Below are 16708 nucleotides of genomic sequence, written 5' to 3'. Positions count from 1 at the left end.
CTTCCTAGACTGAACAAAATCTCCAGCATGGTGCCGGACGAGCCGGACCTGTTGAGGCACGTGACCCAGCTGGACCTGAGGGACAACGGCTTGACAGAACTGGACGTCTCGGTCTTCCCCCGACTGGAGATCCTCCACTGTGAGCGGAACTCCATCACCAGCCTGAAGGCCAAAGGCTGCCTGCTGAAAGCCGTCTACGCCTCAAGCAACGGTGGGCTCCCGGGAAGTTCTAATCTCCCTGATCAATTCCCCACGAGCTCCACTCGTCTGCTCCGAAATGATCCCGCCCATTTTCCATCTGCCTGGTGTTTGCCTGTCCTTGCTGGAGGGTAATGTGTTTCGCATGTCTCTCCACAGAGCTGCAGCAGCTGGATGTCACCCCTCTTCCCTCCAATCTCAGCTACTTGGATATCTCCAGGTGAGAAAAATCCCAAGGCGCCGGAACTGCTGAGTAATAGCAGCGAGTGGCGGGTGAATGTGCATTTCTGAGAGACTCATATACACGCAACGAGGGGCAATTGAGTGTTCACATGAAAAGAAATGCACCTTTCTTCATTCTAAGTCCCCAAAAAGATTCTTACCGAAAGACTTTCTTTCAAATGTAACTCTCCTGGAGTTAGAAAAGCAGCCAAACAAAACAAATGTAATTATTCTTTTCTCATCAAAACAGTTGCCAAACCCATTTGCAAACGGCAGATTCTCTTTCTCCGCCACAGGAACCGCATGGAGTCGCTGCCAGACTGGCTGTGCGAGGCAAGGAAGCTGGAAGTCCTGGACGTCAGCCACAACCTCATCGCCGAGCTACCGGCGCGGTGAGTCTCCCTCAACTTTTGTGTCACAAAAATCCCTGTAAATTTAGTAGAGTGCCGCCTTAGTCCTCCTGCCCTTCCCCGGCCTGTCGTCTCTCCCCCACCGAGGCTCATAAATCACAGAGATGGCCAGTAACCTCTGCAGCCTTCATCCCCTTGCTCCTGCTTCCCATTAGATGGTCGCTTCCCCGTCACCTCAGGAGCTCCTCTGCTGTCATCCACCTGTGTTTGGCTTCCTTTATCTTTATTCAAACTTGTCAAGATGATGTGACTTCTCTTACTTTATCTTCAATCTCAGCTTCTGAATTCATGTTTCAGCTTAAAAATCTTCAAAAAAGATTGTTAATATCTTCATATATGTGAATTCATATTCTGTTAAATAGTGAACCTGACCCCAAAATGACACCAAAAGTTACAAGTTACATTGAGATGTCAATGGCACAACTACCATTGCGGTTACAAACTGTATATAAACCTGATCGGACTAGAGATACAAGCATAACTGACATTTTGTGGTGCTAATATTTGGTTGATATTAAAGTCAAAGGTCATCGTGATGGAATAGAAATATACATTTCTTATAAGATTTCTTTTTCACCATAAATGAGAGACATTTTCAATGAGCAATTCCAGTCGCTGTAAGCACACATTTAGTCGTTATTACATGTTACTTCAGTTAATGAAGCACCACATTTCAGACCAGAGTGCCCCCTGCTTTCCGGCCCAGAGACTGCAGTCCACCACACGATCCCGTTAGAAGAGGACGAATATAACAGAAGCAATATTCGATCAGCCTCTGTCGTTCCTTCTGTCCGGCAGACCAAAGCACTTGTTCTCTCTGACTGATGTGACTCAGCCTCTGTGTCTTGGTCCGCAGGTTGTTCTGCAGCAACAGTCTGAGGAAGCTGAGTTCTGGATACAACCAGCTGCAGAAGCTGCCGGAAAGAGTCGAGCGCCCTCTGCTGGAGGTTCTGGATGTACAACACAATCAACTTGTGGAGCTGCCCTGCAACCTGTTCCTCAAATCTGACAGGTAGTGGCGGGGGAGAAAAACTATTCTTATCTGCATGATTTGTGTTTGTTTATCACTGAAAACTACATGCTAACAGTACCACTGAATCCATTTGTCTCTCATTATTCCTGTTCATGACACACGTTTTTAATAAAGCAACATTACTATTATATACAGATATCAAACTTAACTGATTTACAAGAAAAGAAAGGGACATATATACACACACACACACACACACACACACACACACACACACACACACACAAATCATTGTGTCAAGATTTTGTTGTTAAAGCACATAAAAATGGTAAAATGCAAGTCGTTTTTACAAATTCAAGGTGCTAGCTAGGATTAGCATTCTAAAATTGTTAGATTTATGCCAATATTTTAGCATTTAAACCTAAGGTGTGACCAGGAAATATTGAATCTCCTCAGCTTACGGTGTGTGAACGCATCCGCCAACAAACTGGAGCACCTGCCTCCATCCACTCTGTCCGAGGAGAACCACAGCATCCTGCAGGAACTGTATCTGACCAACAACCGTCTGACCGACAAGTGTGTGCCCATGCTGACCGGCCATTCGCACCTTCGGGTTTTACACATGGCCTACAACCATCTGCAGACCTTCCCTGCCAGGTACTGACTCAAACTGGAGTCCAGAAATTTGAGTCTTTGGATGGTAAAGACTCACCTTGACTCCTTACTCCTCAGTAAAATGGCCAAGTTGGAGGAGCTGGAGGAGGTGGACCTGAGCGGAAACATGCTGAAAACTGTGCCCACCACCATCATGAACTGCCGACGGATGCACACGCTCATCGCCCACTCCAACGCCATCGAGGTCTTCCCGGAGGTCATGCAGCTGATGGAGATGAAGGTAGCAGTGATGACATTCGCCTGTTGCTGAGTGACGTTCACGCCGTCTCTTCCGCACTCAGTGTGTGGACCTGAGCTGCAACGAGCTGGTGGAGATCGCCCTGCCTGAGAACCTCCCTCCGAAGCTCCAGGAACTGGACCTGACGGGAAACCCGCGTCTCAACCTGGACCACAAAACCCTGGAGCAGCTGAAGTAAGTTGAAGCAGAACTCTGCGAGCTGCGACAGCCTTCACGTCTTCATGCTGGCTGTTTCCTCCACAGTAACATCCGCTGCTTCCGCATTGATCCGCCGCCAACCTTTTCATCCAGCGAGGCGTCTGGGGGCCCTGCTGTGTGGAGTCATGGTTACACCGAGGCCTCCGGCGTCAAGAACAAGTGAGTTCAATTGGGTCAATGATGAGGAACGAGCGTCGCTGTCCGGTGAAGCCTCACTAATCAGAAGCCTCCCGAGGAAGCAGCACGTTGTTCAAGGCTGATGGTTCAAATGAAGGAGATATTGAAGGCAGCGCTTATTGATAACATGAATCATCTGTGCCAGATCTCACTCTCCAGCACTGTCAAATAAATAGCCTCATATTTCTGTGCAGACATAGATTTATGGATGGATATGAAAATATGAAAATTGCACTCATAAAGAAAAACTTTTCTTTTGCCTTTAGCTCATAAAATGATGAGGACATTTCTTCTTGTAAAAGTGAATTATTTTATTCTTCTTTCCCGTCAGGCTTGGCCGCCAACAGTCAGCCTCTTCCGCCTTCACTTACCTTCATCATCCTCACATATTTGGTTGATATTTATTTGCAGAAAATATCTTGTAAGACTAGAAGTGCACTGTTCCATGGACATTTCCTTGGGGATTTTGGAAGTATCCCATGTTGGAAACTTACCGTGGGAGTTAATGGGAATTTCGGGAAAGTAACAGTACTATATTGAAGCTTAAATATGAACAGAATTCATAAGAAAACCTCCATCTAAAATGTTGTCTACAGATTTATTTGTGAGCACAGAACATGTTTGAATTACTTGTGTCGTGGATGAACAAAACAAGTGTTACACAGGACAAGCAAGCTTCAGCATTTTTGCTGAAACATAGACGCCAGTTGTGACATGATATTATGTGTTTTCCATTGAGGTTTATTCATGTATTTTATTATTTAATTGACTGTATTTCATTTTTATTTTGGATTTATTCTGATACTGATTCATTTTAAATCATTTTATTATTTATTTTAAATTAATATTTTATTATTTGTTTTAAATCCCTTATTGACTTGTTTTTAATATGATATTAACTTGGAATTTTAGGAAGGAAATAAACTGATAAAAAAAGGCAAACAAAAGAAGCAATAAATATATATGATGTTATAAAAGATAATCCATAATAATTCAAAATTATAAGTCAGTGAAACACAGTGAGGTGTTTTGGTGGCTGATGTGTGCTGCTCTTGTCTCCTGGCAGACTGTGTGTGGCAGCGCTGTCGGTCAACAGCTTCTGTGGCAGCCGCGAGGCTCTGTACGGAGTGTTTGACGGCGACAGGAATGTGGAGGTTCCCTACCTGCTGCAGTGCACCATGAACGACGTGCTGGCGGAAGAGCTGCACAAGACCAAAAGCGAAGAAGACTATATGACCAACACCTTCTTAGTCATGCAGAGGTTTGTGTCTTGGTGGGAACAATGGAAGCATTTCCGACGGGAGACGAGGGTTCAACAGGACATGACGCCATCTTTTCTGGTGTCTGTCATGCACATGGCTCTGGTCTGAGTCTCAGACTGATGATGAGGCTCTCACCTGATGCACAGCATGAGCATGTTGAAAGAGTTTTTAATCACCGAGTGCAGTCATGTGGCGCGGGGTCATGAAATGAACAGGCTGCACTCGGTGCCACCTCAAGAGGATTATGTATAAAAAGACATTGAATATGCTCCTAATCTGATTATTGCTGTGGGCGCAGAGGTGGAGTGAGCGCTGGCTCTGATGATCCTGCTTTTCTTTTGAAGGAAACTGGGCACCGCTGGTCAGAAGCTGGGTGGCTCGGCGGCGCTGTGCCACATCCGCCACGACCCCACCGACCCCGGCGGCTGCTTCACTCTGACGGCCGCCAACGTGGGGAAGTGCCAGGCCATACTGTGCCGCGACGGGAAGCCGCTGTCGCTCTCGGTGCTTCACAACGTGGGGCTGGAGGAGGAGTATCGGCGCATCCGGCAGCACAGCGCCATCGTCACCGAGGTACGCGCCGCCGCCACAGTCCAGCTCTCAATGTGCAGTTTGGTTAGAACTGTTGTCACTTGTTCGGCAGGACAACAAAGTCAATGGCGTGACGGACTCCACCCGCATCATGGGCTACTCCTTCCTGTACCCGTCGGTGATCCCGTGTCCGTACGTGCAGACCGTCACGCTCACCTCGCAGGACGAGTTCTTCATCCTGGGGAGCCGCGGGTTGTGGGACGCCGTGTCGCCCTCAGAGGCGGTGGAGGCGGTGCGCAATGTCCCAGACGGCCTGGCCGCCGCTAAAAAGCTGTGCACCCTCGCTCAAGGGTACGGCTGCACCGACAGCCTGAGCGCTGTGGTGGTGCAGCTGAGCGTGAGCGAGGACTGCTGCTCCTGCTGCTGCTCCGAGCCGCCGCAGCCGCCGCCCAGCCCCAGCTTAGGCGCCTTCCAGTCGTCGGCGTCCGGCATCAAGGAGCGGCCGTCGGACGGCTCACTGCCGGTTCCTCCCTCGTCCTGCAGCGAGATCAGCAGCGAGATCAGCACCAGCGAGATGAGCAGCGAGGTGGGATCCACCGCCTCATCGGACGAGCCCCCGCACGAGCAGGCGCACCACGCCCATCTGCACCTGCACCACCAGGCCCACTCCTCGCAGCAGCAGCACGCCCACCCCGCCAACCCGCCCTGCCAGTATCTGTACCCGGGCTCGGAGCTGCCGTCCGCCCGCAGCGGCTGCGCTCTTCACTCCGCGTGCTTAGCCGGTGCCTTCCAGCGCCAGCTCTCCAGCGCCACCTTCTCCAGCGCGCTGTCTGACAACGGGCTGGACAGCGACGACGAGGAGCCCATCGCCGGCGTCTTCTCCAACGGGAGCCGCGTGGAAGTGGAAGCTGACATTCACTGCCTCAAATCCGAAGCCAACCAAATGGAGCGCCCCCTGCTCTCCCTCCCGCCACCTCCGCCCCCGCCCCCCTGCACTCCGGAACCCCTGGAAGACGGAGCCGACATGAGCCTGGGCGACGCCGAGAACGGCTCGGAGCGCGACGACTCCTGGCAGGGGGACGGAGGGAGGCAAGCGGGAGGGAAGCGGAGAGCCAACGGGTCAGTGGCGCGGCAGGAGAAGAGCCACAACCTCATCGAGGTGGCGGCAGACGCGCCGTCCAAGAAGCCCGGCGGCTACTTCACAGCGCCAGCCCAGCCCGACCCGGACGACCAGTTCATCATCCCTCCAGAGCTGGAGGAGGAAGTGAAGGAGATCATGAAGCAGCATCAGCAGAAGCAGCAGAAGCCGGCGGGGAGCGACCCGCCCAGTGACTACTACGACACCCCGCTCTGAGACCCACACCCCACCCCACCCCACCCCCCGGACACAACTCAACCAGCCCTTTAACAACGCCTCTCCTTCCGCGTGTGGCCGTTCTCAGTCTGTGGAACTTTAGACAACCAGCTGATATTATAACCGACGTTAGTCTCTTTGCAATAGCATTAGCTCTCGCCACAACACTAGTTTCTTTTGTACTAACCATATCTTTTAATGTGAAGGCGGTGGAATCACTGAAGAAACTTCTTTTTTTTTTAAACTGAGACACATAATCTTTTTTTTTTTTCCCTGTTATTATCAGTAAACCTTGTGCGACGGTACACCAGTAATACTACGTTAACTGTTGTAGATAGGGCACTTCAACTACTGTATTTCTTCAGTAAATCGTGACTCTTCTGCCTGTCGAGCGGCATAGACATTTTTTTGTAGAAATTATAAATACTAACTCCTAGGAGTTGCATACTCTATATGGTGGCTCAGTCACTTTTACTAATCTTCTCTGAGAGAAACTGTGATTTTTTTTTTTTTTTCAATGATTGTAAATAAGAGAAATGTTGTATACCTATGTTTGTACCAGGACTGTTTGTCGGTGCAGGTGGGGCAGGAGGAGGATGTGCGGTTAGAACTGCAGGTGAGGGAGGCGTCTCCCTTACACACCCTTTTACAATGGAGACTCAACACTACACACACACACACACACACACAGATGTATATTCACAAGAGGAACATTCCATGAGAAACAACAGCACAACATGGCTTTGGTTTGCTCCACTTTGTTTGATTGTGATGTCATGTGGTCATCACTGTATCTCCAGAACACTGCGGACTGCATGCGCACACACCAAACACCCACACACACACACACACACACGGAAACCCACCAGTAAAAACAGCGCCACATCCCTCCAAAGGTAAGTCTTATCACCGGCATGGCTGCGTCAGTTATACAATTATATCCACGTGGAAAAGAGACAACACAAATGTTCTTGTCTTTGTTATAATAAATTTTAAATTTGTGAATATAAATGACACTTGTCCTTTTTTTTTAATTTACATGCGTTTGGCCCTCTTCACCACTAGAGGGAGCTCTTCCACAGCAACATTTACAGCTTCTCGCCAGCGTACGCGTTCGTCATGACGAAGTTCTGGCTGCCAAAGTTCCTTTTCTTGTACTTCTTCTTCAGACAAACAGCCGTGACGATCGTGATTATAGTCATGGCCGCCAGCACGGACAGAGAGGAAGCCAGCGCCAGGGTAGTTTTGTCCTCCACTGTTCCCCGGCTCTGACACCGGTCCCCGTAAAACCACCAGTCGTCGCCCACCTTGCACCTGCAGTTCAGAGAAGACGGTGTTTAGAGGAAGGTAAATGTGAGCCTGAAGAAGCCTGGACTTCCTTCTTTTCCTGTTTTTGAGTCACATAAGTGGATGCTTCTCAGCCGAGAAAACGGAGTGAGGTTTGGACAAGTTGACCTCTACACCGTTCAAATGTGTGCGTGGCACAGCAAGTGTAAAACCGCTTGACTAATGCTACTAGTGCAAATGTCTTGGTCAGTCGTGACTTCATTACATGACACGTGATGGTGTTTTGTTTTTCTTTTCACACTGAAAATATAAGCATTTTTTTCTACACCTGAAGTGTCAATAGAAGAGGCATGAGGATGGTGCCCTGGGGTACACCATCATGGTCCGATACCCTCATTCCTAAAGGCAGTTTGAGTTCCCATCTTGAGCGAGCCTCTTTAACCCACCTAGACTTCCCCTATTGGTCATACATGCCCTCCTTTACCACGTCCATGAATCCCACAGGTTAAATCTGAAGGTTCCAGACACATGGCGTTTTCCTTACACCGGACCTGATGGTCCTTTGATCTTTTACGAAGTACCTCATGAGCGTTTCACCAAGACTCCTTGCAGTGTTGTTGTAGTTTGAAATGACTGTGAAAACTGAAGGGTAAGGTTTACCTGCACACAGGCTTGGAACCGTCCAGCACACACAGGCCGTCATTGAGACATTTCAAATTGCAAATGTCTGTGGTGGTTGACATGGCGGCACTCGGCTCGGTGGGACTTGGTGTGGTGGTACTCTGCCCGGTGACAGGCGGTGGCTGGGTCGCCGTTAGATGGGAGACATCTGAAACGCGTGCACCTGTTTAGGGCCACTCAAACCTATCCACTTCCTGGTAGCTCACCCTCCATGGTCAGGAGAAAGATGGCGTCCCCTCCCTTGATGAAGTCCCTGCTTCTGGCTCTGAGGTGCGTGAGGAACAGGGCCGTGCCCGAGCCTGGTCCTCTGAAATACTTTGAACCATCAGGCGCTGTGACCTCTGTGCCTACCTTTTGAGGATCGTCCCAGAAAAAGTCGCCGGAGTCTTAAAAAAAAAAAAATATATATATATATATATATATTACTACTATAAAATCTCTTCTTCATTTTGATATGAAATACCTGACTTCTTGGAGGGGTCGGTGGTGACGCTGCGCTGGTTGGACATACGTTTTTGTATATGTGGGTGCTGGTCCATCAGCGTCATGGTCATTTGTTTCCACGGACATGGCCAGGTTTGCCCGGTGTCGCCCTCGCGGGCGACTAGACTGGCATAGGCGGACAGTTCTCCGGGGTATCCGTCCTTGCCGCTGGGGTACAACTTCATCTGAAAGGTGTAGCCCTCCTTGGAGGTGAACAGCGGACTGTAGATGGCTTCGTCCATGGGTGTGTTCTCCATCACGTTGCTGAAGTTTTTCACTCGCCACATGAATTCTGGACACGTTGTCTCAGACAGGTTTATGTCGTCAAGGGACAACCCGCCCGCTGAGGGACCAGAACCCTCTTTTGTCCCTTGGAAGACGACGCGGAACTTGGTTTTGGCGTCGAGGCTGACATGGTGGAGTTGCCATAGATCCTCAGGGGATCCTGGCGAGGAGAGTGGAGTTATAGAGCGCAGAGATCAGGGGAACTACACACAGGTTTGACATGAATCACCGTCAATTTCTTTGATAAAACGCAGTGTTCCGTTGGGGTGAGCTTTGTCGAACTCCCGCACGTAGATCTTCAGTGAGTCACTGGGTCCGGCGCTGTTGTAGTAGAAGAACTGCAGACACTGGAAGCCTCTTTTGGGGTAAAGAAACCTGCTCTCAAGAAGGGCGTCGTCCCCAACTTTCGCAGTTCCGGTGTTGAAATGCATGAAGTATCCAGAGCCTGAAGATGGTGCACAGTGATCATCACCACGAGGAGACCTGACCTGACGATAAGAGCATCCTTACCAGTGCATTTGCCCAAATTGGAGTAGTCTGTGAGTGGCCCCCCAGCCGCCTTGGAAACCCGGAGCCAGTCCGCCTGGTCTCCTTGGCCCTGGATCATCCCGCAGATGTTCTCACGTTCAAAGTCACATGAGTCCAGGAAAGTGGAGCCTTGAGCTGCAAAGTGCAAAGAACTTTGAACGGCTCTAAACTTATTGACAACCTCACAAAGTTTATGTTTCCCAGGAGACAACACACCCTGAGTAGGACTCATCATGTAATTCCAAGGGCCAGAGTTTATTACAGAACTCACCCAGTAAACAGGCGACTTACAGCTGTTAATGTTTCAGCCTTAACTGAGCAGCACAACGAAAATAAGGGTCTGAACTTGGAGTAAGTTATTTAACAATGGCTTGTATTATTTAAGACAAAAAACAGCAAGGGACATACTACTGTAAAAGCGTATATATATATATATAGATATATATATATATAGATATAGATATTTGTGTGTGTGTGCGTATAACTTCTTAAAATTTTTATTTTCTATTTTTGTAATTACAGTTTGAAAACAAAGGTTATATTTGTTTTATTTACTTATTTTCAACCACTTTTCTTTCATATGATAATCTTTTTTTATCCTTATAATTATTATTGTATTTATTCATCAAATAACTTTATGGAAATGATATGAGATTATTATATATGCATAGAGCTTAACAATGTTTTTTTTCCAAACTCATATTTTAAATTTGTCCCTTTTTATTATATATAGAATTTGATTTATTCGATTTTTAATAATTGTTTGGAGTCATTGAAGCAACTTTGAAGTCAAGTATCATAACAACATATTTTCAATATTAACCTGTAATAATACAGGTAATAATTGAAGGTCTAAGACTGTTGTAATAATTTAAGCAGCTTCTAATACAAATAAAGTGCAGTTGTTTACTCATGACTTTGATGCTAGTGAATCAGGTTTATACTTTGGAACTTGCACTTCCTGCTATAAACCACGTGCTGAGATAAGCTAGCAGAAAGCTAGCGCTCTCCAAAACTGTGAAGGGGACGAGCGTGTGTATGAGTCGCCTCTTATCTGCATCATCATAAACGTATTCTAAGATAAGACAGTGAAGCATCCCTCCAGTTTGTCTCTGAAAGGTGTTTACGTTTCTCTGGCGACTTCAAGCTAGCATTAGCAACTGAAGCTAAGACTTGCATTAGCATAGCCAGCTTCTAAAACGACTTTAACTCGCTTCTAAAACGACATAAATGACTTGAATGATTGGGAAGTGAACCACCATTTTGGTTGAGGGGTGAAAGAGTTGAGCGTGAGATTACTGCAGTTGTAGAGGCGGCTGAGCTTGAGCAGGTCGCTGTCGCTGAACTCCATCCGCTGGCCGATGACGTCGCTGAAGGCCGGGATGTTGGTGACGATGGTCGGCTCGGTGCCGTTGCGGAAGGCGTTTTTGCTGTAGTGCATCATGGAGCCGTAGTCGTAGGGCACGCCCAGGGCGCTGGATGTGGTGTCGTCGTACACGTTAAAGTTGTGTTCTTTACCTGGACGTTGCAACCAACAACTGTCAGAAGATGTATGGTTCTGCCAGTTATAAACATGCTGTGATAGTTTCTTCCCAAAAAGTAGCTCTGCGTGTGTCGCGGTACGAATGGAGCCATCGACCTGTTGCTTCAGAATCAGGATTTACCAGCGGATATTCGGTCCCACATGATCTTCACGTAGTCGTCTCGGTCCGACCGGGACTGCTCGTGCCAGAAGCCCAGCGCGTGGAGGAACTCGTGCTCAATGGTGGCGATCCGGTCGCAGTTTGCCCCAATCGACAGCCTCTGCTTCCCAACATGGCGGTTTCCCACGGAAGAGAAGCAGCTTTGGGAAAATCGTTTTTTGTTTACAATCCGCCGTGGAAAGAGGGAGCAACGCTCAGAGCAAGTGCAGAAGAGGCTCACCCGCTTCCTTTAAAGACAGAGATGTAGTTCTTCTCTCCAGTCCAGGGCTTGAAGTCGATGCAGGTTTTCAGTCGGTATTGCTCAAAGGCCTTCAGAACCACGCCTTTGGCATTTATCTCTGCAATTTCAGAAGCCGCGTCATTGTTGTTGTTGGTTTTGTCTCATTTATTGCTCTCTTTGTTGCGTGTTAGGCATCATGGGATCTGGATTCTCTTCACTCTCTTCACTCAGCATGTTGAGAACTTCACTGTCGTTTTGTGTGCGATGGTGATGCTAACTTTCCAGCAAAAGTGCCCAGAAACAATTTTATTTAAATTAATATTAGCTGTTAGCTTAATGTAACTGCTTTGACGCAATGTAAGGATCAAGCGAATAAAACGAGAAAAAAAAAATCAAGCAAGTTGCACAAAGTACAACGTCCAGAACTAACCATGATTTGGTCCAACGAGTCAGAGGGGCAATTCTCTGTTTTGTGGTTAGCAATTTAGCTACTAGCAGGCTACTTTAGCTTTTTGGATAAGTCAGCTCTGAGCCAGTTTCCCCTCCAAAACCGGTGTCCATGACATCACATGTAGAAACTTGGGAACGAAACAAACGTGTCCCTTGTTTAAACATTGTGGATTAGCTAGACTTTGCAGCACATTGTCTTTCAGCCGCTAAATGTTGAAATTTCCTCAGATTTGTTTTATCATTATTATTTTTTTTACATAACTGAGACCACTTCTGTAACTGCCACATCGGTACTGAACAAACAACTCATAAGCTGTGATGTGAGGAATCATATGATCCTAATTACACAGTTATTACTATGTTTTCATTGTTTTCTCCATTATTTTGATGTAAATCGGAGATAATACTATGTATGCACTGTATGTATTACTTACCATCTATGTATGGCTGTGAGAACGTGTTTACTTTGTTCTGCTTTATTACTTCTTAAGATATCATCGCATTACTTTACTGCATTACTACATAACTACAGCTGGCAGTCACTACAGGTATGTCATGTTCCTGCCGTGCTTCATTTTAATAACTGCATTACCATCGTGGTACCATATTGATCCAGCCCATTATTATTAGCGACATGTCACCATGGCGTGTCAGAATATGCCTAAATTTTTTATTACATTTCCTTATGTTATTACTGATTTAATTTCTTAGTACTTGCTTCTTTTTTGCTACATTCCACTGCAGGATATTAGCACCTGTATCTTTATTGCAAGAACACTTGTTTATAACTATTTTTTTATCCTTTGTTCAAGTCGACACAATACTTAGGTTTTTGTTTTATTTAAATAAATCCAAAACGTTGTCTTATTTAGGTAGCCTGACGTTCGCATGTGATTTTTTTTATATAACTCTGCTGCTTCTAAACTGTGTTCCAGGTCCTGTGCCGTGACGTCATTCTCACCCAGGTCATCCTCCAGCACGTACGGGACGGTGGTGGGCCACCTGTACTCCTCCCCGATGATGGAGTTGCGCTGCTGCGTCTGAGTGATTCACTCAGTTGAGCCCAAGTTGCTTCACACTTTCACATTTATTTTTACCGTATCAATCACGATGTCTCCCTCGAAGAGGTCCAACCCCGCATCTGCAGCACAGGAGACACTTCACTTCCATTCATAAGCGTCACAGACTGAACATCTCGTTCACCTTCATTGATATCAAAGATGTCGCGGTCCAGTCCGCCGTCCACCTCGATGTCTGCGGACAAAGCAAAGTGAGAAGGTTTGAGGGCACTTCTTGGTCCATCGTCCACCCACCTGGCAGCGGCGCGGGCTGCAAGAGAGGCGACAGAGACAAGAGGTTAGCGGCTTCCGAGAGTCAAACCGCGGCGCGGGTGGAGCTCACCGGGGCAGAGACGCGCTGCAGAGACGCGCAGCACAGCGCCAAAGTGATGATCTTCCGCCACATGTCCTGAGCCGACGCCGCGGGAGACTGATGCCTCCCGAGGCCGCGGAGCTCGCAATTATGCGGGAGGCGGAATTAAATAAAATCCACGTGAAGCGTGAGTGAATCATTCACGGAGAGCAGCGGGTCACAGCTCTAATCTAATCTGCCGCACATCTTTGCACACTGGCAGATTATCAGCAGCCAAGAGGCTGAGCATGTCACTCCTGTTATGGGTTTGCACTCTGATATTATGGTTTTATTTGTGTATTTTGATCTTCTGAAGGTATGGCCTTCATTATCAGTTTTTATTAGCTACTCAATAGAATGTCAAACCACGTGTTCTCCAGGTCAGTGCACTGGCTGGTTCTGGTTTCTGTAGCTTGTTTTCCCCATCTGTTTATTGTCTTATTAATACCTGGCTGGTGAGAGTGACCGTGAGAGCTGTTGATAAAATGCTTTACGACAAAGCTACGGAAGCACGGTCCTGTTTTTCCATCAAGGAGGTCATTTACATTGTTCCAAATGACTTGGAAATTTAGATTAGGATTACATTTTCTGATAATATTTGCAACCAGACAAATGATTCAGTTTTGGGGGTCTCCAACACCTGGATTTTTTTTTCACCATCATTGCATGGACAGCAACTTACCTTCCCGTTGATATATTTGCTGAGAGGTTTGGAGTTCAATTCCCAAGTAAGACAATAAATAACACTGAAATACCTGCCGGAGCGTGACTAGCTTTTAAAACTACTGCCGACCTTGTTCAGTCAATAAAGAGTTGGTATCAGTTAAAACACATTTTTCTACATGTGAAGAGTCAGACACTTTCCTTGTTTTGTCTGAGGTTAAACGGTGATAGTGTTCAAGTGTTTCCATCAGTTAAAAATGAATCTGCTAAACACCTCTATTAAAAAAAAAACAACTAGTGTCTAGTAACTACTTTTGTAGTGTGGTATTGGCTTGTGGTAAATTGGCCTCGGAAATAATGGATGAATCAATAAGATAGCTGCGATTGATTAAGTGAAATATTAATTCATAACAAAAATATGTTTAGTCTTACTAAAATATATCATAAAGATTTTAGTCTCTGTTTAAGTAGTTTTTTTTTTAAAGATAAAACAACACTTAATGGATTTATGAACTGAAGCTGCGCGCTGGAGGTTTGCGCTCTCTGAATGCGTTTCTTGTGTTTTTGATCCTCTCATGTTAATTGAAATTCAATCAGTAGACGCTTTTGTTTTCTGTAAAATGCACGAGTGAAAGGCAGGCTCGGGGGCCAGATCTGGCCCTCCCAGATATTTTCTGTGGCCCCTCAAGTGTCAACCAGGACATGCTGATATCATGACCTACAAAAGCTAGTGTTCACAAGACTTTTCCAAGAACGTTTCATCTTATATATTCAGCCGTGCTACTCCCATTTTTTTCCTCAATAATTGGTATTTTAATAAAATCCTTACTTCTCCTGTTGGCCACAGAAGAGGCTCCTCTGGCTCCGCATTACCTCTGAGTGTAATTAAACCCTGGACGTGTCGTATTATCTGGAGTTGATTAGTTATTGATATTTGCTCGTGTTCGCTTTATATTACTTAAACAAGCTCGTGGAGGAGAGTTGGAGCTAATGGAGCTGAACTGATGCACTTCCATGATGTATTTGCAAGTTAAAGGGAACAGAAAGCTACTTTTGTTGGGGAAATGAGGCATTTATCATTTTAGTTATGTGGAAAAATGAACGGAAAATGGAGGGCGATAGGAATAAAATCATGGTTGGTGAAACAGTGAACCTCTCTCTGGGGTGTGAAGACGTGGGGTCTTTGTAAAACCCGGAGTCAAACCTGCCGTTGCTCTTGATGCGTGAGTAATGACTCTGACACATTTCATTGATCTCCTGATTTGACCATACATGCTTGAATTTTGTTACATAACCCGTCGCATTCATACTTGCACATTTACATATAGATTAAAACTCGCGATGTGAGCCGCGGCGCCGATCATGAAGCTGCCTGACCAGTATACACTGTGTCAGCATACATAATGCAACAATCAAGGAATGAAGAAATCCATCGTCTTTTATTGTTTATTTTATGTTAAAAAGGGACATGAGATCAGTCCTTCCTGTGTTAGGCTTGTCAAATTTTGATATATTGTAAGATTTATCTGCCAAAGTGGAATGATTTTGTCGCTAAACTCTTGATGCGGTGGCTGAGAAAAAGTGTTCATTCATGAACATTAGCTTAGCAGTTAGCATTTTAGCAGCCAGACATTGTTTGATGTAATAAAAAAGGTGAAACATGTTACAAATAGAAATGTATTTGCTTGCAAACATTGTTAGCTATTAGCCAGATATAGCATCTTTGTTCTAACAGCTAAAAAATTACACTTTTCTATTTTGTGGCTAGCAGTGTAGCAGCAAAATAAGCTTGTTTTTGTCAGTTTATTGCATTGTTATTGTTTTTGTGACTTGTTTGTCATCGCGCGTCGTGGCATTTAGCTCCCAGTGACTAACTGTACATTGTTATTGACCAACCACTGTCTTCTGCTCCACCCAAGCTCCTTTGTCGAGGCGTCGAACCATCGCTGTTTCTGAATGACACAAATGCAGTCATCATTTATCGGAGGACTTTTCTCTCCAAAGTGGGATAAGGTGTGAGGTCGTGTGTGTGTCATGATGGTTCCACTCTCTACGACACATTCAAATTCTTCTCTTTGAAAGTCAATATCTGCAGACGTTTTAAAATGTTTATTCTTAACACCCTTTGTCATCGCACACTTTCAACATGTTCCTCGCTCTGTCGACAGAAAAATATTGATCAAACGTCAATAGGTGGCGCACGCTGTTTCAAAGCAGTTGCTCAGAAGCGAAGATTAAAGAGGTGAGAGCGCCATCTTTTGACATCCGGATCTTCAGCCCATCACTGGTGGTCAACTGAGACCGGTGAGACCTTGCTCCTGCTGCCGTTCCTCCCTGAGAAGATCATCTCGCGCACAGAATTCACAGCTTTCTGGGCCTCCTGACTGCAGACTGACCTCCACAGTCTTCAGACCATCTGGTGAAGACTAAAAACACTTCATTTGTCTTCATGATTTTGATGCTGGGGCTCTGCTGGAGGTGAGGAACTTGATCTGAACCTTCATGGTTTCGGGGATTAAACGGAAAGAGCCGATGTCCAAGTTTCATTCTGACCCTTTAGCTTCCATTTTGAGTGTTTTCTGCCGGTGCAACAGGTCAGTGATGTACACAAACCCTTCCCACCCTGGACACCATCTTAAAGGTCCTCTCCATGTGGATTGACCTGCTTTCAAGAGGTTCTTGTTTCCCATGAGCTTAGCCACATCAGCAGCGTTGCGCCACCCAGACGGAGGTTCTCCGGGAGCCTCAACAAGTGCTCTC

The 16708-nt window shown here is 46.3% G+C and overlaps 2 protein-coding genes across 2 annotated transcripts in view; one reads left to right on the top strand and one right to left on the bottom strand.

Moving 5' to 3' along the window:
• Positions 1–7382, top strand: part of phlpp1 (PH domain and leucine rich repeat protein phosphatase 1) — a 41677-nt gene extending 34295 nt beyond the window's left edge. Inside the window, exons 7-17 of the mRNA XM_053882266.1 lie at positions 9–211; positions 358–418; positions 717–812; positions 1687–1842; positions 2260–2460; positions 2536–2698; positions 2760–2890; positions 2960–3073; positions 4158–4352; positions 4698–4926; positions 4997–7382. Coding sequence (XP_053738241.1) covers positions 9–211; positions 358–418; positions 717–812; positions 1687–1842; positions 2260–2460; positions 2536–2698; positions 2760–2890; positions 2960–3073; positions 4158–4352; positions 4698–4926; positions 4997–6238 — 2791 coding nt within the window. The 3' untranslated portion in view covers positions 6239–7382. The remainder of the gene's footprint in view (positions 1–8; positions 212–357; positions 419–716; positions 813–1686; positions 1843–2259; positions 2461–2535; positions 2699–2759; positions 2891–2959; positions 3074–4157; positions 4353–4697; positions 4927–4996) is intronic.
• Positions 7266–13339, bottom strand: mep1bb (meprin A subunit beta b). Its single transcript, XM_053883718.1, has 14 exons — positions 13277–13339; positions 13189–13204; positions 13079–13129; positions 12973–13016; positions 12837–12915; positions 11426–11543; positions 11167–11345; positions 10802–11020; positions 9485–9637; positions 9204–9419; positions 8670–9134; positions 8413–8592; positions 8186–8354; positions 7266–7552 (listed from the first exon to the last, which is right to left on the bottom strand). Exons 1-14 carry the CDS (start codon positions 13337–13339, stop codon positions 7327–7329), a joined length of 2178 nt encoding a protein of 725 aa, XP_053739693.1. The 3' UTR covers positions 7266–7326.
• Between the last annotated feature and the right edge of the window lie 3369 nt (positions 13340–16708).

The sequence above is a fragment of the Synchiropus splendidus genome, chromosome 13 (assembly GCF_027744825.2).
Source record: "Synchiropus splendidus isolate RoL2022-P1 chromosome 13, RoL_Sspl_1.0, whole genome shotgun sequence".
NCBI classification, from domain to species: Eukaryota; Metazoa; Chordata; class Actinopteri; order Syngnathiformes; family Callionymidae; genus Synchiropus; species Synchiropus splendidus.
Note: the sequence above shows the minus strand (reverse complement) of the source record. Positions and strands in the feature narration are given on the sequence as shown.